We start from the raw sequence: 21,907 nt of genomic DNA on the forward strand, positions 1-21,907 counted from the left end.
CTTTTCGCCACCGGGGTAAATAAATAAATGAATACATTTCTTCTACCGTAATTACTCGCATATAAGCCGCACCCTTAAAATTGCCTTACAATCGTTGAATTGGACAATTTCTTGCGTATAAGCCACCCCAATCAATGTTCCCTCTAATTTTTTGTTTGTCTGGGCAGAAAGACAACCTCCCTGAGCACACTGAGTACCGGTGTGAGCAACATCATCATTGCTCGCTATGGACACACTAGTATCACACCTGCCATAAGCAGGTGTATGTCTACTACACATAAATGATTTAGTAATAATAAAATGTAATGATTAATATCTATGAATGGGCGGCCCGGCGGATGACTGGTTCGCGTGTCGCCCTCACAGCAAAAAAAAAAAAAGGGGATTTTATTTTGTGCGTTCCATATGATTTGCTGTGCGCAGAGAAGACGAGAGTAGGGCGCAATTGCGCACGCGCGCATCTTAGAGGAAACGTTGACCCCGATTCACAATTTTCACCTCCATATGTTTTAAGAGGGAGTACAAATGTGATATATTTATATATATTTTGAAGGGAAAATCTTGAGAAGAATTATCACACATGGTATTTCTGAGATACTGGATGAATCAAAAGCCCATTATTAGGGTTAATATCATAAGGAATTAATTCATCCAGTAATGGTTGTGGGCGGCCCGGTGGAGTGAGTGGTTAGTGCGTCGGCCTCACAGCTCTGGGGTCCTGGGTTCAAATCGAGGTCATGTCCATCTGTGTGGAGCTTGCATGTTCTCCCCGGGCCTGCGTGGGTTTCCTCTGGGTACTCCGGTTTCCTCCCACATTAAAAAAACATGCATGGTAGGCTGATTGGACACTCTAAATTGCCCCTAGTGTGTAGAGTGTGTTGTTTGTCTCCTTGTGCCGTGCGATTGGCTGGCCACTGATTCAGGGAGTCCTCCGCCTCTGGCCCGGAGTCAGCTGGGATAGGCTCCAGCAGCCCCCGCGACCCTAATGAGGATAAAGCAGTTCAGAAAATGAGATGAGAGGAGATCATAAGGAATTAATTCATCCAGTAATGGTTGTTTTCTTACTGCAAAACAGAAAATAACCAACAAATAGTAAATGTGACTTTGCCGACGTCTACTGGTGAAAAAGAGTATAGCAAGTCTTGTGCGCATATAAGCCGTACCTATGATTCAGTCATTTTTTTAGTTACAAATGTGGCTTATATGTGAGAAAATACGGTATTTTTTGTCATGAGTGATGGTAAAGACTGACTTTTAAGCTTAGAATGGATGGGGTTTGTCAGTGGCGCTATACTGAAAATAACAGTACATATCACAATTTGCTTCAAATGATGTCTACAAACGTGGTGTGGGGTTTCACTTTGATAAATTTGTGGACATAACAATATTTCTCAACTTAGTAGTTAAATCCAAAATTATTTTAGATGATACATATGAAACACAATGACTCAATGTCAGCCTTCACAATTTAAATGGATTTGATTTCAATAATAGTCAACTGCAATGAATGATTTCCGGGCTACAAGAAACAAAATAATTTCTATGTATACACACACACACACTAATTTACATTCCTGAAACAAACTGCAAATCAAACAGAATATAAACATTGACAGGCGTCAAGCCAATCACACCCTATATATAGTTCCATTCTTCACAATAGAGTATTTTTTGTAAAACAAAACACTGAAATTATAGTTTTCTAGACTTCAGGTTTTGACCTCTGAGCTAATAGGCACTGTTTAGGTACCTAGCTCTATCTAGTGTTAAAGTTGAAAAGTGCAACACAATGCAGCCTGATTTTAAAGCTTATTGCACATGCCCTGGCCTACTTTATTCAGTCATTCATTCATTTTCTGAACGGCTTTACCCTCTTTAGGGTCGCGGGGATGCTGGAGCCTATCCCAGCTGACTTCGGGCACAAGGCAGGGGACACTGAATTGGTGGCCAGCCAATCGCAGGGCACAGGGAGACAAACAACCATTCATGCTCACACTCATACCTAGGGGCAATTTAGTGTTCAATCAGCCTACCACGCATGTTTTTTGGAATGTGGGAGGAAACTGGAGTACCCAAAGAAAACCCACGGAGGCCCGGCGAGAACATGCAAACTCCACACAGGTGGACCGACCTGGATTTGAACCCAGTACCCCAGAACTGTGAGGCCGGCGTGGTAACCACTCAAGTCTCCAGGTCGCCCTTACTTTATTATATTTTTAACAATTTTCTGCTGGCCAATAAAAACTGGGCAAGGGGCCATAGTTTGGACACCCAACAGTTACAATAATACAATAATAGAACAATACATTTTAACCGCTAAAATGGACTGAATTATTGTTATAACACCAATAAGTATTTATAGAAATGCCTTTGGAAAAAAAACTCTTTGAAAAGCAATTATTTTTACGTATAGCCTGTTGCCACTAAAACAAGCCAAAAGGGGGATCAGATGTACTCTGCATATATTGGGGTCACATGACAGTCTAATTGTAAAATTAGTTGGCCCTGTAAGTGTCCCATCGTCATGTTTATCCTGTACGTAAAACACAAAGTACTCTTTAAACAAAGTTTCTGCAAAGGGAGTTTTTACATAGTTATTGATATTATCACAAAAACCATAGAGTAAAAGTCAAAGTTATTCCTATTCATTATTTGACAATGTAATTCCTCACTCTTTTGTTTTAGAACTTCCCATCATCGACCTTTGAAGCTGGCATAAAACCTAAATATTGCATTTTTTAGGTTTTAGATGAGTTATTTCTAATCATCTATAAATGGGTTTTAGTGTGTAGAGCAGGGGTCTCAAACCTGCGGCCCGCGGGCCAACTGCGGCCCGCGGGACGATAATTTGCGGCCCCCGTCTTAATATGAAAGATCGATTTTTTTTTTTTTTTTTTTTTTTTTTTTTTTTTTTTTTTTTTTTTTTTTTTTTTTTTTTTTTTTTTTTTTTTTTTTTTTACCCCTTTCCCCATGATGGCGCCGTTTAAGTGGCAGCCAGTGGCAGTAGCTCTGTCCACTCATGTTTTTCTTGTTTTACAGCATGTTTTACATGAAAAATTAGAGGGAACATTGACATGCACCTGCTTGTGGCAGGTGTGATACTGGTGTGCCGATAGCGAGCAATGATGATGTCGTGACCGGATGATTCGCCTAAAGACGTTTCGCCGACGGACGTTTGACAGACGGACAGGTCGTACTAGTATTTGTTAGTTTAATGATTAAATACAAATACTAGTATTTGTATTTAATCATTAAACGCTGTTTTCAGCTGGATTTGACCGAATTTGAGAGCATTTTGAGCCGTTTGGCGAATGGACGTCTATAGACGTTTTTTTGCCTCCATCGCGATATCATCCAGTATTTGTATTTAATCATTAAATGCTGTTTTAGGATGGATTTGACCCGATTGCTGTCATTTTACGGCTCGGTTCTGCTACATCTGCCTGCCCAAGAGTGCTTATTCCCGGACTGCCATTGATGGTAGACGAACATTGATTTTTACTATAATTTGGACAACACCGGCGGCGGGCCGGATTAAAAATCCTAACGGGCCGTATATGTCCCGCGGGCCGAGGTTGAAAAACTTGTACACACACGATCCGGCGGGGCGAGCGTTCGAATCCCGTTTCGGCGAAACCTTCGGCCGAATGAACGTTCGGTGGAACGTCCATTCGGCGACCTGCCCGTCTGTCAAACGTCCGTCGGCGAAACGTCTTTAGGCGAATCATCCGAGTACCGATGATGTCGCTCACACTGGTACTCAGTGCGCTCAGGGAGGTTGTCTTTCTGCTCAGACCAACAAAAAATTAGAGGGAACTTTGGTTCGGAGCTGAATGAACCAATCACGGTGAGGTATACGGCTCTGGAGGGCGGGACATCGGCCGGGCTGTCCAGTGCCTCGCTCACTCACTCATTCATTCCTCCAATCAGCTGGGCGGAGGAGAAGCCGTGAGGCCGATCACTCCGCTCGGCGCGCACAGTCCTCCGCTGCTCTCAGCATAGAACTGAATGAGGCGCTATGATCTGTGATCCAGCCTGTGTCAGTGTCTGTAGCCATCTCCGCGATTGAAACGGAGCTCGAAAGTGCACATGCGCCACAAACCCGCGCGACTGAATGTGAAAGATCAACCCGAGACTCATTCCAAGTGGAAAAACATATTACAGAGCCCCAGATATGTCTCTTTCAAAGCCTGCCGTGAAGAGAAAGGTCGGTGATGAGCACAGACAGTTTCAAGAAAAGTGGGGAGTGCAATATTTCTTTGTTGAACACAGGGGCACCCCGACGTGTCTCTTTTACACTGAAAAAGTTGCGGTGCACAAGGAATACAATTTGAAACGTAATTGTACTATGAGACATGCTGAGGAGTACGAAAAATACCAGGGAGATGAGAGAGCCAACCAGGTTGCCAGTCTTAAAACACGTCTTCTGAGGCAACAGGATCTCTTCAAGAAGGCTACCAAAGACAGTAATGCAGCAGTCAAAGCTAGCTATGCCGTTTGTGAGTTGATTGATCCTGTGCTAAGTGATCCCAAATGGCTCATGGACTTGGCTTTTCTTGTTGATATCACACATGAGCTTAATGTACTGAACAAGAAGCTACAAGGCCAGGGGCAACTTGTCAGTGCTGCCTATGACAACGTGAGAGCATTCTGCACTAAACTTGTGTTATGGAAAGCCCAGCTCTCTCAGACAAACCTTTGCCATTTCCCAGCATGCAAGGCTCTCGTGGATGCAGGCACACCATTCAGTGGTGAGAAGTATGTTGAGGCCATTTCGAAGCTACAGGAGGAATTTGATCACAGATTTGCAGACTTCAAGACACACAAAGCCACATTTCAAATTTTTGCGGACCCCTTCTCCTTTGATGTGCAAGATGCCCCTCCTGAGCTTCAAATGGAGCTCATTGACCTGCAGTGCAACTCTGCACTCAAAGCCAAGTTCAGGGAGGTGAGTGGAGAAGCAGACAAGCTTGGGCAATTTTTGAGAGAGTTGACCCCCAGCTTCCCTGAACTTTCCCGAAGGTTCAAGCGGACCATGTGCCTTTTTGGGAGCACATACTTGTGTGAGAAGCTCTTCTCCACCTTGAACTTCAATAAGTCCAAGTACAGGTCCAGACTTACTGATGAGCATCTTCAAGCTCTACTGAGGGTCTCCACTGCTTCCTCCCTCAAGCCAAATGTGACTATGTGAGAAGAAGCGCTGCCAGGTCTCTAGCAGCAAGGAGTAGGCAAAAGAAGCCGTGTTCAGAATATTTCATGTTCAATGTTCCATTCAAGTTCAGAAAGTTAAAGGTTAAAGAGCTGTTAATACAGACATTTGAAACGGAATAAAAATAATTCATTTTCTCTACTTAGCCAGCCAGTGTATATCTACTGTATGCTCATTAGTATTATTTGGTTTTATATTACTGATTGATTTATTTTTTATTCATCTTTAAGTTAATTTATTTAATTCATTATTTTTTGTTAAAAAATAAAGATATTTGATAACGTTGGAAAGTTTTATCAGTGCTTTTCTTGTGGAAATCCTGATGCGGCCCAGTCTCACCCAGACTCGGCCTCTAGCGGCCCCCAGGTAAATTGAGTTCGAGACCCCTGGTGTAGAGTAATATCTGGAATTAACTATTCAAGATGAGAAATATTGTTGTGAATGTGGGGACGGGATTATTCACATCCGATTTTTATACATTGTTTGCAGCTGTGTGACAATATTTTTAACATGAGCCCCTTTCCAATAAGTGGGCCATACACGTCAAAATATTGACACATTGAATCGGATGCAAGTAACGTATGTAAGCCATCTTGTGGCCAAGAGCAATGTATATATAAAAATGTAGTCTTAAAAACATTACAAATCAGTACAGAGGTGATTCTCAACCACTGGGCAACAAATATCTTGAGAGTTATATGGGAAAACATTCAATTTGTCCAGAAATGACTTATCGTTACTTTTATTATGAGTTTTTTTTAAGACATTTGTTTTTTCCCCACTCATAGTAATGTATATTTGCCCCTCAATATATACAAGCAAGTAACATTACAGGCAGAACATTTCATTTTCACTAAATGACAAAGGGTGCAACAAAACTGTGTATGTTACAAAAAATATTACAAATAACAATACCGTCCAACTAGACAGCACCGGCTACTCCACCGGTGATTTTTTTTTCCTTTTAAGATTTCTCTTTAAATCAATCAATCAAATCAACATGAGATTATACACCCACAATTTTTCATCTTCAACTGATTACACTCAAAGTAGATTCTATTTCAGGGTTTCTCCCAGTGCTTTATAAGTGTGGCAGACCACCAAGCTTTGCTTGCCCCCTTCATAGAAAGGCTGAAAGAGTGCCCCAAATTAAAGTGTAAAAAGTAAGCATACAGTATTTTAACCGAGTCTGGTGATACGTTTGATAGCACCATGATGGTGGCATCTCATCGTCATTTATTTAAAACAGCTGGTGGGCTTCTTTATGATCAAACTTGGCAAGTTTCTGGGGGGAAACCCTGTAATTTCTTGCGTTTTGTTGTACTATTTTTTGCAAAGTGAAGCTCACTTCATTTTAATACCTCAGACGCTATCATTTGCAGCAATAGATGTCCGATCCATTTTGACTGGTCTTTGCCAGTCTCTCCCAGTCTAAATGGATTGGATTATCACCCCAGTCAATGATACGCAAAATTAGAAAAAAAGTGACCATATATGACGTGCAGTAGTCCAAAAACAATCAACTGTCACTTGGATAAGCCATACAACATAAAATAATTCATTAAATTAAAATGCCAAATTAGTATTTCAAATTAAACTTAAGGGAATATTTACATGGTTTGAACTATTAGAATGACCTAGAAAAAAAACAAAGCAAAATATTTGAAACATTTCGCTCGTCTGTCAACATGTCGGCGGGTAAAGAATTCAACCAAGAGAAGGCATGTAATTTTCTATGAGGGGAATTCATCTTTGTTTGAGGCACTCAAACTAAGAACGGATAAACACAATCTTTCATAACATTGCCCTGTTACAGGGGGAACATTGAAAAAAATATGAAAGAAAATAGTTTTTGGGGATTAAATAACATGGGCTAGATTACAAAAAAAAAAGTTTACAAATGACAAGTTGAGTTTTACTGAATCGCTTTTCTCCGGCCGACATCTTAACCGCTCGAAATGAATGAAAACAAGCTAAATACTGCTAATTGCTTTTCAAACAAAAGCACCAAAAAATGATGTATCCCTGAAGAAATGAAATGCTAATTTGCCATCACTGCTACTCCACCAGCTGTAGCATGTCATCACCTCTAACCTCATTGTGCTGACCTTCTTCCATATCTACAGCTTGGACTCCCTGTAGGAAAACGTCCGCGGTTGTTGGCGCAGCGTCCACCACGGTGAAGGTGCCGACCGGCTGCGCTATTGCCGTGTTTTGCGCGGTGGGCAGACCCTGCAGCGTCACCAGCTGGAACTGCGGACCGACCATTTTAACAAAGGTCGAGGAGACCACGTTCTCGGAGGATGTCACCTCTTGGCCCGCTACGGTGGACAAAACGGTCAGGTTGGACGCGTCGGCCGCCAGCTCCGGCCCGTTGAACGGCGAGGTCAGGAGAGTAAAGCCGCCCAGGTTGGGGGCTCCCGCGCCTCCCGTCACGGTCAGCAGCTTTCCGAGCGGTACGGCGCTCAGCTGGTTGAGGGGAAGCGTCACCTGCGTGGGCGCCGGGCTGATGGACGCCGGGGTCGAAAAGGTGCGGCTCATGCGGGACCGTTTGGGGGCCAGGGCTGAGGCTGAGGGCGAAAGGTTCATCAGGACATTGTTGAGGTTTTGAGATTTGGTCTTCAGCTTATTGGCTCGCTTCCTGTGCTCGTCACATTGATGCTCCAGAGCTGTGGGTAAACAAAATATAGAGGAAAAAACATTGAATGTTTAAGGACTGCCCTCAGATTGATGGCCCTGAGGATCCAGTCCAATTTGACTGGGAGAGATCAGCAAGGAACGACCGCAAATGATCGAGTACACATTTTTGGCTAAAGATTGGAGAAGGTGCGGGGCATATGGACGGTTAGGAAAACCTTACTTCCTGAAAACCTATCAACAGAGCAGCAGCTAAATCAAGACTGCACTGTTATGTGACATTGTAACACGCTCCATCGCCATGGTGGCATTGCAGTATGAAAGCTAGTTTGAAAAAGGTCACCATGCCTACTTTTTACAGTCGTCTGTAAAGTTAAAATTATGGACTATTTTTTTCATAGTTTTTTTTTAGTATTTTGTTTTATTAATTTCACAGTAAACACTTTACAGTTTCCCCATTTTTTAACAGTACAGTAATACCTCGACATACGAGCAAGAAAGGTATAAACATGTAAAACAAAATTAGAATTAAATTTAGTGCAAGGTTAGATTAAACTTATTTTTGAGTGTCTGCATTGTAATCCAAGTTCATTTAAATTTGTTTATGTTATATCACGAGTGTGTTGCCGTGCAAAAAGTACCCCCTCCCCCTCTGTCCCTCTCTCTCTCTCCCCTCCATGAAATCCATCTAATTTTAGTACTATTAAACACATTTTAGTACTATTGAACCACTAGTTATTTGTTACTTTGTTAATAGATGGCAAATTAGAAATAATAAAAAAAATATTCCAATCCAATATCCTGTTTTTTGTGTTATTTCAGAGGGTTGGAACAAATAATTTGTTTTTAGTTAATTTCTATGTGAAACGTTCGTTTGAGTTACGAGTAAATCGACATACGAGCTCAGTCTCGGAACGCATTAAGCTCGTATCTCGAGGTACCACTGTACAATTTATTAGTACAAATGCGAGCCCTTGCTGTATCCAATTCATGGCTATTTTGAACTTTGACCTACCAGCGAGGCTGTTGGTGTACTGCTCTCTGTTATGGTCCATCTGGCCCTTGTGACTGCTCAGAACCTTTTTCACCAGATCCAGCATTCCAAAGTTGTGCACAATGCTGTCGAGCAAGGCAGCATCTGTCAAATCAAAAACATTTTATTTCAAATTGTTGGTAGCTTTTGATTTGTACCTAACTTGATTCTAACCTTTGGCCTGCAACGATGGCTCGCACACTCTTTCGTGCAGCCCCTTAAGTACTTCTTGAAGCTCCTTCTGGAAGTCCTCAATCACCTCCTCCAGTAGCCCTGCTTCCTTCAGCGTGCGCCAGAAACACACAGCATCTTCTGCGCGCACATACACACCGAATGTCAACAGAGCGGGTTTGGAAGGAGTCATTCATAACCGCAAATCGGTGAGTCAAAATTTACAAAGACCTCCAACATCTGCGACTCCCGTTGAAGTTCCCCCTGAAGTTTCTGGGCAGGAGTCTCCATTCACTGCATTAGGAAAAACAACATAACAAACCCCGCTTTTTAATATTCATTCAAAATTCATAATACATCAATAGAGTCATACATCTACTTACAAAATTAATTGGTTCCAGAACATTTTCCGTAACTTGAAAATTTCGTAAGTAGAGCAGTACTTTATATGTAAATTCTCTAATTCGCTCCACAAAAATTGGTCAAAGTGTCCCAATTTTGTATGAAAGATGTGGAAAAGCACACAAAAATTAGAGAAAATTATAAGAAAATGATATATTAATGTCTTAAAATGAATAACAAGCATGAAATAGTTCCCTCCGCGGCCGTTATAATGGGAGACATAATACCCATGTTTGTCCGCCAGATGGCGGCAAGAGCCAGTTCTACCAGGGCCGAAAGCCATACACTTTGTAGTACTTTAGACTTTTACGTGTGCCGTGTGTGTGTTAAATTACGTGCTGCGTTGCATCTTGTACGGTTTTCAATCGCCTAATAAGGGGAAATCGCAATCATTAATAAGGGGTAAGGGGAGCATTTAGCCCAGGTGGACAGGTATGTAAGAGACTCTTGAAACATGGATAGTGGTTGTTATGAGACAGCCAATGAGAGCCCAGTAGAGGGAAGTGAGTTCTTAAGTGGGAATCAATGCATCTGCGACAATATTTTCAAAATAAAATAACGGATAAGGAAATGCATTTACTTTTTGGGGGATTTCGTAACTTGGATCTTTTTTGTATCTCGAGTCACTCATTTGCATATAAAAATTTCATAACCTGAAAATTTCATACCTAGAGGCATTCATAAGTAGATGTACAAATGTATGTCCTACAATCGGGCCTGCGGGACTGTGATGTGCCCTCAAATACAGTGGTACCTCGAGATACGAGCTTAATTCGTTCCGGGATTGAGTTCGTATGTCGATTTTCTCGTAGCTCAAACAAACGTTTCCCATAGAAATGAACTAAAAACAAATTAATTCGTTCCAACCTTCTGAAAAAACACCAAAAACAGGATATTGGATTGGAAAAAATGTTTTATTTGTTCTAATTCGCCATCTATTAACAAATTAACAAATAACTAGTGGTTTAATAGTATACTAAAATGTGTTTAATAGAACTAAAATTAGACGGATTTCACGGAAGGTAGAAAGAGCGGGACGGGGGGGACTTTTTGCACTGCAACGCGCTCGTAACATAACAAACAAAATTAAATGAACTTTGTTTACGATGCAGACACACTCAAAAATAAGTTTAATCTAACCTTACACTAAACTTAATTCTAATATTGTTTTAAATTTTGATACCTTTCTTCTCCCGGCCGTATTGGCTTTATTTGCCCCGCCTACACCCTGACTTTCAAATGCAACCTATCGAGGGGCTGTTTACTTTTGTATTCCCTTCAAAATATTCCGAAAATGATGCACACAAATGTCCTCACAATAGGATAATGCACGACCACTTGCCAACTAGAAGTAGTATACAGACGCTCCCTTATTTACGAACATTCGAGTTACGAACAACTGTACATACGAACATGTCTGCATATTGCGTTTATGTCGAAAAATGTTCGTATGTTCGATTTTGTATTGCGCGCCTTTTTCCGAGTAGTGCTTCTTTCCGCCGCTAATACCGACGCCTGGCGCTTTGAGAGCTCGGCTCACCCAGCATCCACCTTCCTCTGCCCAGTTCGTTGCAATGCGGAAGTGCGTGAACGTATCTCCAGTGCGCAAAGAACCTTTTTCATTTGTATCATTAAATATCTCGTGCATCCATTATTCAATATGGTTGGTGAAAAGCGAAAGGCTTCTAGTGAGGGAGGTGCAAGGAAGAGGCAAGCCATTTCATTTGAAATGAGTGGCAATAATAACAAAGCTTGATGCGCGTGAGAAAGTGGTGAGCGTTGCACGTGAATACAACTTGAATCGTTCGACCGTCAGTACCATTTATAAACATAAAGATCGAGCAGCAGGACGCAAATATTGAACGTTGCACAAAGTTTGCAAATCAATTGAATAATGCCATACAGTGCTACCGCAACATTTATGATGGAAAAAAAAGAAGAAAACTGTGCAATCGTTATTAGATAGCTTCTTTCGGCCAGTTTCTAGTAAATATCTCCCTCTCTCGCTAATGTATTTATACAGTACTGTATGTATTTTCTCCATTTTATTAAATGTTTTTTTCAGTACAAACCAGTGCGTGTTACTTATACAAGCCTTAAACATACAATGCACTTATATAAACCTTCAATATACTTATATAGGCCTTAAACATAAATTATAATACAAAATATAGCACTGAGCAACTTACGACCAAATTCAACTTATGAACAATCGTTTGGAACCTAACTCGTTCATAAGTAGGGGAGCGTCTGTATACTCCTCTCGTATTAGCGATCGCTCCGCCATTCACACTAACGGGAAAGAAAAAACACAGAAAAAATGCAACGCTCCGCCCAATGCTCGCAGAGACATTACACGAGGGAGTTGCGACCAGAGAGACATTACACGAAGGAGTTGCGGGGAGAGAGAGAGTGCCCATGATGTTCTTATGAGCAGCCTCTCGCGTCCGCTGTCTGCTCGTATATCAAAAATTGTCTCGTATCTCAAGATAAATATTTGCCCAAAAATGTACTCGTATCTCAAATTACTCGTATGTCGGGGCACTTGTATGTCAAGGTACCAGTGTATTGAGTTTTACACCTTTGACTTACAGTATCTACAAACCATCCACCTACACAGAGAAATGCAAAATAAACCTATTCCATATTAATCCAAAATTGAAAATGGTAAATCAAAGGGATTAGTGTCTCTTCAATTTGAATACATTTTATCTAGCTTTGTGAACGCGTAAGTTTTGATTAGTTATTGCTTTTTTTTTGCACTTTTTATTCATTTCACTTAATGAAAACATTTTATCAGTTTTATTTCTCATTTCATGATTTCGTTCGACAACGGTGATAACTTTGATGCGCATCCGTGTGTGTGGAATGGTAACAAAACTCCTTTGTTGCTTTCAACTCGGAATTATAGAGATATCCGTCGAGGCCAAACAAACATACATGAACAAAAACATCCTTCTATACCATGCATTTGAACATGAATCTCTCAGGTTAAAGTTCGAGCACGTATATCTATCTATACAGTACAATGTACTGTTTGATGTGTTTTTTTAAAGCATTAGAGTGGGAGGAAAAACTATCAAGGGGTGGACACCCATGACGTAAAGTTTCATGGACTTACTGTAAGCGATGGATGAAGTGCTTGCAGATGCGCGATCTGAACTGGAAGATACTTTGTTTCCCAAAAGGTCGATCTTGGTGCTGCGGCAGGTGTTCGAGCAAATTTTCGCATGATGGTAAAATTCCAGCTCGCCAGAGTCCATGATTTTCCTGAGGAATACAAATATGGTGAAAAAAAGCAGCTAAAAATATTCAAGGGCAAAAGATTGGACGATTCTTCATTTTGCATCTTATTTTAATGTAACGTGAACCAGAAATTGCATGGTTTCAACTTTTGGCAATGTAAAGTCTGTGTGGGCATAAAAGTGCTTTTCACATAGGGCTGGAAGATTGAAGTAATATTGGGAGAAAAAGTATTACAAGTATGAGAATAAAATTGTTACATGATTTATTGGCAACATAAGGTCGGTGGGAAAAAAAATATTTTGAAATTAACTTTTGGGAGTTTATTTGACGGGAACAACATTATTTTTTTTATAGGCAAGAAGATTTTCAGATGCTGGTGTACTTTGAGATTTATACAATGCAGAGTGTGCCACAGCTCAAAAAAGGTGAGACTATACTGTTATAATCTAATGCCTTGATCTTCGTCCTATAGGGGAGGGAATCTTTTGTGATATCATTATTCAAATTTCTACTGTGCTCTGTGGCAAATAATTGTAGGTCTCTTTTAATGAGAGAAGGGTCTAGGATTCTCTTTGAAAGAGGAATTAAAGTCTCCCCATCAGATTTTTGTCCACGCCAAAGCAGAATCAGACCAAAATTTTGTCATCATCCCAGATTACATACAGGCTTTGAATTACTTTGACTATATCGCCAATTAGTTATTTAAGATTCTCTCTATACCTACTCTTGTCTTCAAACATTAGTGTTTATATAGTCAGTTCAATAAGTATTTAAACACTGTGCTATGTTAAAAACGCAAGATAATATCAATAAGGCAATAGTAGGAGGAGGAAAAAAATAGAAAAAAAAGACCAGAAAGCAGTTCTGGTGTGGTCTAGCCAATCTCCAGACCTAAACCCAATAGAAAATCTTTGAAGGGAGCTCAAACTCTGTGTTTCTCAGCAATAGCCCATAAACCTAACTGATCTAGGGAAGATCCGTGTAAAGGAGTGGGTCAAAATCCCTCCTGCAGTGTGTGCAAACCTGGTGAAAAACTACAGGAAACGTTTGACCTCTGTAATTGTAAACAAAGGCTACTGTACCAAATATTAACATTGGTTTTCTCAGATGTTCAAATACTTATTTGCCGCTGTATCACACAAATAAATTGTTTAAAAAAAAAGTGATTATACTTTTTTAGGGGACATGCACCTATGGTGAAAATTTCAGACACCTCCATGATGTTTATGTGGGAGAACTTGGATTATATCAGGGTGTTTAAATTGAACTGACTGTATATCGAAGATTTCACACGCCACCTGTTGGTCACATTTCCACTGGCTACCATAGTGTTTGTGTTCTTGCCACTCAACCAACTGTCCACGCGTCCTAAATGCATTTGTCAAAATACATCCTCCTATTGAACATTGGTGAAAATGACTAAGACCTGAGCATGGTCCCATTGAGTCTGATGGCTCTTTTCCAGTCCTTCAATGTCGACTTGCCTGCGAGGCAGACAAACTCCTTCGGGCTGATGAGCTGATTATTAAACTGGAAAAAAACACACATCCATGAGGCTAAATTTTCTTTAGACCAAAAAAAAACAGGACAAAAAGAATTGTTCAATCTGGAGTAGTCTTGCTATCAGGACTTAGCAAGAGAATTTGGGTTCCACTAAACGTATAACTATATGGCCAACGCGTACCTGGACACATTTGACATTAATGCCAGGGCAGACAAACTTCTTCCACACCAATGTGGCAGTGGCGTCCCCACACGTGATAGGGTAGAAAATGTCAGCTTCCACATCCACCTCCTCGGTTAACTTCACTGCAAACATAGAGACAGAGATTTGCCTATTAGAGCTTGGATGCTAAGTCCTGATTGGTTATTCTTGCTGGCAGTAGCAACCATCAGCTGTCAGGCTTTTTAAATGGTTGAATGTTAAGACCAACCGTATGTATATGTGTGCATCTATGTGTATGTATGTGTGTGTATGTATATATATATATATATATATATATATATATATATATATATGTATGTATGTATGTATGTATGTATTGCTACTGTGACAGTGAAATTTCCCGAATACGGGATGAATAAAGTTATCTAATCTAAATCACATCCAAAGTGATTGAAAAGCTCACTCCTTTGGCCTCTTTGAGCTAAGTGACAAATACTTTTCATGTAAACCTGTCACCCCAAAGGCTTCCCAGAGTATTAATCTAAACTAAAGGTTCAGCGATATGTTAAGAAATAATAGTTTTACCCCAGTCTTTTATCAACCTGATGGTCCGCTACGCTTTGCTTCACTAACCAAGAAAAATGACATCAAAAGTCATTTAGCTAAAGTTTTTGAGATACCGTGCGTGTGCGTGTAACCGTTTCTTGGCACATTTTGACATGGTATAATATAATATACGTAACAATGCAATGGGAAATGTAGGTCACTTTACCGATAACTGCTTCATCATTTGACAAGGAATCTGGTTTACAGGAATCATTGGTTTCCACTTGAGTGACTGTGAGTACCTGCTCCCTGGAAAAACGCACAAAATGAAACATTAAAAAGTGGGTGCTAAGACGAAGCAGTGAACATTTATGATGATTGCTCTTCATTAAATTACATTACATGTCTGTTAGTAACCATTTCATAATGGGAATATTGGCAATAACCCAGTTGCATACAGTCATAAATATTGACTGCATAAATAAATAGGCCTATCGCGATAATTACTATATTGGCTTGTTGTCTGATAATAAGAACTACTGTAGGCCATTAAATGTAAGTACCTATTGCCCGATATACTGCATGAAATGGCTAACGATTATGTATGTTTTCAAGCCATGATAAATCACCCATCATCAACATTCATTGGCCCTGCCTTGTTCTAGCTCACTCTGCTTCTGTAAGCTCACACGCGCCAATGACATGGAGAATTATGGTGTACACATTATGGCATCCATCTGGTGTAAGTGACTACGAAACCAGGATTTCTCATGCAGATACTTGCAACATTTGCCACCCCCTTCAACAACAACAAAATCGGAGATAACATGAGTAGTTAGAAGGTATGTTGGTGCGCATAACGTTTTTGAAGAATGTCAACATGTCCAGTTGTTGTGTCTTCGAGTGTACAAGTCACACTGGAAAGGATTACAATTTTTTCTCTAGCTCCAGAGGAAAGAAGACTTTTCAGAAGTGCTTATATAGAAAAATGTAACTTTATTATAGTACCCTAATTCCCAGATTTTTTTTACACTTAGCGGTGGCAAATCTGAACACTTACACAAGTGGACTGTCATACTTTCATAGGCAAAGCTGTGCTACGTATTCTAATGTCATTGTCTTTGTTCACCAAAATTAAAGGGGTCTCTCGTGTGTAATATTTCAGGTAAATGGCTCTTTGAATCACTCAATGTATTTTTTTTCCTTACCTTCAAGTGTTTATGTGATTGTTACATTAATTTATGTATCGTAATATTACAACAGCAAAAAAATGATATTGTTTATCGCGATAGTTTCTGAGGAAAATATATCGTTATAAAAATACCATAGAAAAAATAATTATCTTGAGAGGCCTACATATAAGCATCGGTACTATTGTGTTGGTACAAACCCTGGCTGATGGCTGAGCTCTGTGGCCACCAGTACTGCTTTATCTTGTTCCACCACAGAGGTGAGTCCCCCAACAGCTTCCTCGGACATTGTGACAATCACAATCTCACTCATTTCCTCCATTTTCACCTCAGCTGAGGCCATACTGCACAACTAAAAGGTGGAAAATGACAGATAAAAATGGATGGATATACATATATGAGAAATATTGAGTTATAACAGTAGTAGCATGATAAGTTAAACTAAAAATGAATCAAATCAAATCAAAAGCCTTTATTGTCATTATACACAGCTGCGTATAACGAAATTACACAAATACAAATTACACATAAAACAAGACATGGCAGTTTGAAATTATTTAATTTTTCCAAAACAAATGCCTTTAAATTCCATCTAATTTTATTTACGTTATTTCTGCCACTAGTTTAGATATTCCTTCAACAAATAGATAAGTAAATTAGATAAATAGTTGGGATTATAATAGAGCGAAATTAATTTACACGTGGGCGACTCCGTGGGTGAGTGGTTAGCCTCACAGTGGGGGACCTGGGTTCAAATCCAGGCCGGTCCAACTGTGTGGCTTTTGCATGCTCTTCCCAGGCCTGCGTGGGTTTTCTCCGGGTACTCTGGTTTCCTCCCTCATTCCATGGTAGGCTGATCGGACATTCTAAATTGCCCCCAGGTATGAGTGTGTTGTTTGTCTCCTTGTGCCCTGCAATTGGCTGGCCACCAATTCAGGGTGTCCCCCGCTTCTGGGCCGAAGTTAGCTGGGATAGGCTCCAGCATCCCCCGCGACCGAAGTGAGGATAAAGCGGTTCAGAAAATGAGATGAGATGGATTTACACGTGAAAAGTAAAGCTAATCAATACAGTACAGTCATCTTGATCTCACATGGTCTTTCATCAAAGATAAAATAAACTGGCAGCGCGCCCTCGCTGGAATGACGTCATGTATTATTATTATTATTAAATGGTGTTAGCTTTAAGTAATACGTACCTTGTGTGTTACACAGTAAGCAGACGCCTAGCAGAGAGGTTGCTAACGCTAGCACAAAGCAAGCTCCTGTTCGTTATAAACTTGACCGCTTATTTAGTTATAGCGGAAAAACAACAAGTTAATGCCGTGAGTTGGTTTTCATCCAACATTATAAAGTTGCGAAACACTTTGACGGTAGTTGAAAACCAAATTTCCATCTTCTCCGTGACTTCCTAAGCGTACATTTCCAGTGCGCAGCTAACACTTCTTCTTGGTATTAAAAAAAACAATTGAAAACTTAACATTTAGCTCACTATCGCCACCTATGTCCAATTATTAAATGAGTATGCATGTATTTGGTATTTGATCTGCAGTTTAAAAAATGTCATCACATGACTGTATTGAATTTTATAGATCAATATTTTTTCTTTGACTGATTGGAAAATAAAGCGTATTCTTGTTCTTTTTATTATTATTATTAGCATATTCTAGAACCACTGGGTGGCGCAAGTATGCACCATTTTAAACTGCTATGCACCACGAAGAAAAAACAGGGAAGCGAAAATCAACAAATATTTGGAAACTCGTCTTCTTTAAATTAGTTACTTTCACGCGTGCATGTGTTGTTTGGAGTGACATTCTTGCAATATTCCATGGCTAACCCCTTGTGGTCAGATAAAATTCTCCAGCTTCTCCAGCGAATGAATAACTTTTATTTGCCAGGTAATTGACGTCCCATTGTGTTCATTTCAAGATGATGTGATTCACTCACAAAAGGTCGCCTGCAGGCTCCTGCCGAACAAATTGTCTTCGTTTTGAGGTTGACGGAATCAAAGTGGGTTGGATTGTGCCGCACGTCGCCTCGTTGTTGGCTCGCTACACAGATGTGTTCAAACAACCACACGGTGGCGCGCTGTCATTGCGCGATGATTTGGACACGTACGACAAAAGGTCCGAGGCTGTGGACGCGGTTTTGTCCAAACTTCGATGTGAACCCTCGTTGCGATGCCTTAAAGGCTGGAGAGATGAGGTGAGAAATTCTTAGCAGTGATATGACATCACTGCAATTATAAACATTGTTTTTATACAGGGGTGGTAAACACGCGGCTCTCGAGCCACATGTGGCTGCGGGCCAAAATGAATGCGTCTCTTGCTTATCATAATTTGTAAATACACTCTGGCTCTTTGCCTCGTTTCATGTATCTCTTATTTGTATTCTTTCTTAAAACACACTCAAATTCATCAGGGCCCATTAAAAACAAATAAATTATATTTTAAAAATAATTTGGCAGATTGGATTTTTTTATGCTGCTTCTGACACAAGGGGCCGACAATCATCTCCGCAGGTCACTGCGTGGTAAGGCTCTTTAACTTTTGCAGTTTAAAATCTTTTGGTCTAACTTGTTCGCCACCCCTGGTCTAATATTTGTTCCAAATAAAGGAGAACAGGGTTGGTTGTCACACAGGTTGTTATAACTTTGCTATAACTCGACCACCAGAGGGTGGTGTTACACAGTATCAGTTAGGAAATTATCAGAATCGCGAGAATAAAACATCAATTGTTTCATTCTTTACTGTAGTCTCATTTTTTTCTGAACCGCTTTATCCTCACTAGGGTGGTGGGGGGTGCTGAAGCCTATCCCAGCTGACTTCGGGCCAGCGGCGGGGGACACCCTGAACTGGTGGCCAGCCAATCGCCGGGCAAAAGGAGACAATAAAAACATTCACACTAACACTCATACCTAGGGGCAATTTAGTGTCCAATCAGCCTACCATGCATGTCTTTGGAATATGGGAGGAAAACCACGCAGGCCCGGGGAGAACATGCAAACTCCACACAGGTGGACCGACTTGGATAGGCTCCAGCACCCCCCGCGACCCTAATGAGAATGAAGCGGTACAGAAAATGAATGAATAACTAGTTAACATAAGTAGGGAAGTGGACAAATGACAATAAACAAACAAACATTAATAATCAATGAATAATAACTAAATAAGTAGTCAACATGATAAATTAGTAGTCAACATACTAAATAAGTAGTAGTCAACATGAAGGAGTGGTCACATGAATTAGTAGTCAACATGAATGGGTGGTCACATAAATAAGTATATGTACAAAATGGCTAAAGTGGTTAGCAGTAAGTCTTGATTAGGTCGTGAAGAACTCAAGTTGAGTATGGTGACAGCTCTTGAGAAGAAACTGTCCTTGAGTCTGTTTGTCTTGGCTGTTATGTTCCTGTAGTGCCTTCCAGATGGCAGCAGGTTGAAGTGGTGGAAGCCGGGATGCCTATTGTCTTTTATGATGCTCTCTATCCTTCTAAGGCACTGCGATTTGTAGACGCTGGACAGGGTAGGTAGGAGGCAGTTGATCTTTTGGGCTGTTTTGATCACCGTCTGCAGTCTTTTCCTGTCAGCTTCTGTGCAGCTTGAGTGCCACACTGACACAGCGGGTTAAGAAACAGTAACTATTTTACAGGTCAGAAAAGGATCTCAAACCAACCCTAAGATAGATATTAAGCTTACCTATAATAAATGAATACTAAATTGATGGGAGATTTCAGGAAAGAGGAAAAGTTTTGACAACCATCCCTGTTCTTTTGTTAACTGTTTCGTATTTATTTCAAGAGGATAGGCCATTTGGGCTAACAGTATTTTTTGTAGCATTTCTCTTGGCTGCCCTACTTCAGTTGCCATTAATTGGTCAATGTCCACCTTTGTAAGAGATACAGCGTAATGGACAAATTCTCAGACCCTCCGGTAATGTGGATGGAAAGAGCAGCAACAAGTAAGTCCCCCAGTTCAATTGTGTCACTGAGTTTGTTTCCTCTAATGCTCGTTCTTTGACATTTTTCAACAGGTCTTTTTGGAGTGAAGCGCTATGGAGTTCATATTAATGGTTACACTGTGAGTGATAGCAGCGAAGTCTGCATGTGGCTAGCGCGTCGGTCCCCCACCAAGCAGACCTATCCTGGACTACTGGACAACATGGTATTTATTTATTTGAGAGACAGTGCATCTTAAAGAATAGACTATAAATAATAGACTATATAATAAAGTGTGAGCTCCAGGGGTCAAATCGACGGTCTTTACCCGCACCACCGTTGACCGATTTTGATTTTATTTTTTATTTTACCCTTCCCTATACCTGCCTGTAAAATTTAACTCCCCAAACTAGCACCTATATCAGATTGATCTATTCAATTTGTCTAAAGTTAAAAAGAGGTGATCACATCTTGGTGAGGTTCTGCAACAAGTTGATTGACCTGAAACAGGGCTCCAAATAAGAGAGTTGTCAATTGAAACAAAAGAAAGGATTGTCAATCTTCTTACAGAAGAAATCATTACATAGTGGAACAAAGGATAATCACAGGTATGTACCTGTGCAACTAGTTCAGATCTCAATCAAGGCTGCAACTTGTAAAACTGATGTAGCAACATTAATCAAGGAAAGTTGGTCCCTGATTTTATCCATGTTTATTGTTACAAAAAGGTCAAATAAACACTTGCTGCAGTGTCAAGATGTCTAATTGTTATGGAAAACACAACTTGTTTTCAGACTAGATAATGGTGTGTGAATTAGCCAGTGGTGTACTCAAGCAATACTTTTGTAAAGAGTGTTTTAAAATTTGCTGGTTGATGGCTTCACTATATTGGCCTTGATCTTGTGTCTTTGTAGGCAGCAGGTGGTCTGGCTGCTGGCATGAACATCAAAGACACACTAGTCAAAGAATGTCAGGAAGAGGCATGTATCCCAGAAGCGCTTGCAGAAAAAGCTAAACCTGTATCCACAGTGAGGTATGCATAGACTCTTCTGCATGTTTCAAGGACCTAATTGATGCATACATTTTTTTAATGAATTGACAAACAAAATGAGTGTTTATAATCATGCTGAAAAGGTTCGTAAAGTGTATTGAGCCTGAAATACTTGACATCAAAGACACTGACTCCTTGAAAAATTATTCGCTAGCTATACCTACGAAGATGGGGAAGGTGTGTTTTCCGAAAGTCAGTATGTATTTGATTTGGAACTCCCTCTTGACTTCAAGCCCAAAGTAGGGGATGGAGAAGTAGAGGAATTCTACCACCTACCCATAAAAAAGGTAAGAGTGAGGTAGTCATTTTTGCTCCAGATTTTAGAGAGCATCTTTAAAAGCTCCTGCATATAAATATATATTTTTTCACAGGTAAAGGAACTAATTGCCACTGATGATTTCAAACCCAACTGTGCAATGGTGGTCTTAGACTTTCTTATTAGACATTCTTTTATTGAGCCTGACATAGGTTAGTTACACTCTACTTTATCAACTTTTTTGAAGCCTATGACCAGCCCAACTGAAGTTTAATTCCTACTACTTTTGTCTTCGCAGAGCCTTTTTACCAGAAGTTTGTGTCTGGACTTCATCAAACACTGTAGAATTATTGTTATTCCATCATTTGATAGATAGAAAACATATTTTACATGTTTCTTTAAACTCCCTGTAGCATGTATACCAAGGCACTGAAAAGTAAAAAAATATATTTAGGGATTAGTTGTCTATTGTTATCTCTTTTGGAATAAAATAAGTGGTTTCATTGATGATGGTTTAATTTGCTTTTAGAGTTGCTGTTATGTTGGAAGTGGTTTCAAAGAAAA

The 21,907-nt window shown here is 40.2% G+C and overlaps 2 protein-coding genes across 3 annotated transcripts; one reads left to right on the forward strand and one right to left on the reverse strand.

Annotated features, from left to right (window-relative positions):
* Nucleotides 1-5,935: 5,935 nt before the first annotated feature.
* gmeb2 (glucocorticoid modulatory element binding protein 2) lies at nt 5,936-17,540 on the reverse strand. 2 transcript variants are annotated; one of them, XM_077617025.1, is made up of 11 exons: nt 17,296-17,540; nt 16,301-16,452; nt 15,137-15,219; nt 14,383-14,507; nt 14,125-14,228; nt 12,574-12,722; nt 9,282-9,344; nt 9,054-9,191; nt 8,862-8,984; nt 7,520-7,878; nt 5,936-7,462 (listed from the first exon to the last, which is right to left on the reverse strand). In XM_077617025.1, exons 2-11 carry the CDS (start codon nt 16,441-16,443, stop codon nt 7,268-7,270), a joined length of 1,482 nt encoding a protein of 493 aa, XP_077473151.1. In that variant the 5' UTR covers nt 16,444-16,452; nt 17,296-17,540; the 3' UTR covers nt 5,936-7,267. The 2 variants fall into 2 exon arrangements, with proteins under 2 accessions (XP_077473151.1, XP_077473071.1); XM_077616945.1 differs by having other exon boundaries at nt 5,936-7,878.
* A 260-nt stretch (nt 17,541-17,800) lies between these two features.
* tpk2 (thiamin pyrophosphokinase 2) lies at nt 17,801-21,850 on the forward strand. The gene is made up of 8 exons (XM_077617141.1): nt 17,801-17,997; nt 18,063-18,304; nt 19,996-20,059; nt 20,132-20,262; nt 20,951-21,069; nt 21,242-21,374; nt 21,459-21,555; nt 21,642-21,850. Exons 1-8 carry the CDS (start codon nt 17,928-17,930, stop codon nt 21,686-21,688), a joined length of 903 nt encoding a protein of 300 aa, XP_077473267.1. The 5' UTR covers nt 17,801-17,927; the 3' UTR covers nt 21,689-21,850.
* The last annotated feature ends 57 nt before the right edge of the window (nt 21,851-21,907 follow it).

The sequence above is a fragment of the Stigmatopora argus genome, chromosome 1, assembly GCF_051989625.1.
Source record: "Stigmatopora argus isolate UIUO_Sarg chromosome 1, RoL_Sarg_1.0, whole genome shotgun sequence".
NCBI lineage: Eukaryota > Metazoa > Chordata > Actinopteri > Syngnathiformes > Syngnathidae > Stigmatopora > Stigmatopora argus.

What these genes read in the sequence shown, in the direction of transcription:
- gmeb2 (XM_077616945.1), bottom strand. Translation starts at nt 16,443, where the DNA reads ATGGCCTCAGCTGAGGTGAAAATGGAGGAAATGAGTGAGATTGTGATT. An exon ending in GAGCTCAGCCATCAGCCAGG is followed by an intron (nt 15,220 to 16,300) that starts GTTTGTACCAAC and finishes GCGTTTTTCCAG; the next exon opens with GGAGCAGGTACTCACAGTCA. An exon ending in GTACACCAACAGCCTCGCTG is followed by an intron (nt 7,879 to 8,861) that starts GTAGGTCAAAGT and finishes GTTTACCCACAG; the next exon opens with CTCTGGAGCATCAATGTGAC.
- tpk2 (XM_077617141.1), top strand. Translation starts at nt 17,928, where the DNA reads ATGGCTAACCCCTTGTGGTCAGATAAAATTCTCCAGCTTCTCCAGCGA. An exon ending in ACCACCTACCCATAAAAAAG is followed by an intron (nt 21,375 to 21,458) that starts GTAAGAGTGAGG and finishes ATTTTTTCACAG; the next exon opens with GTAAAGGAACTAATTGCCAC. An exon ending in TTTTATTGAGCCTGACATAG is followed by an intron (nt 21,556 to 21,641) that starts GTTAGTTACACT and finishes TTGTCTTCGCAG; the next exon opens with AGCCTTTTTACCAGAAGTTT.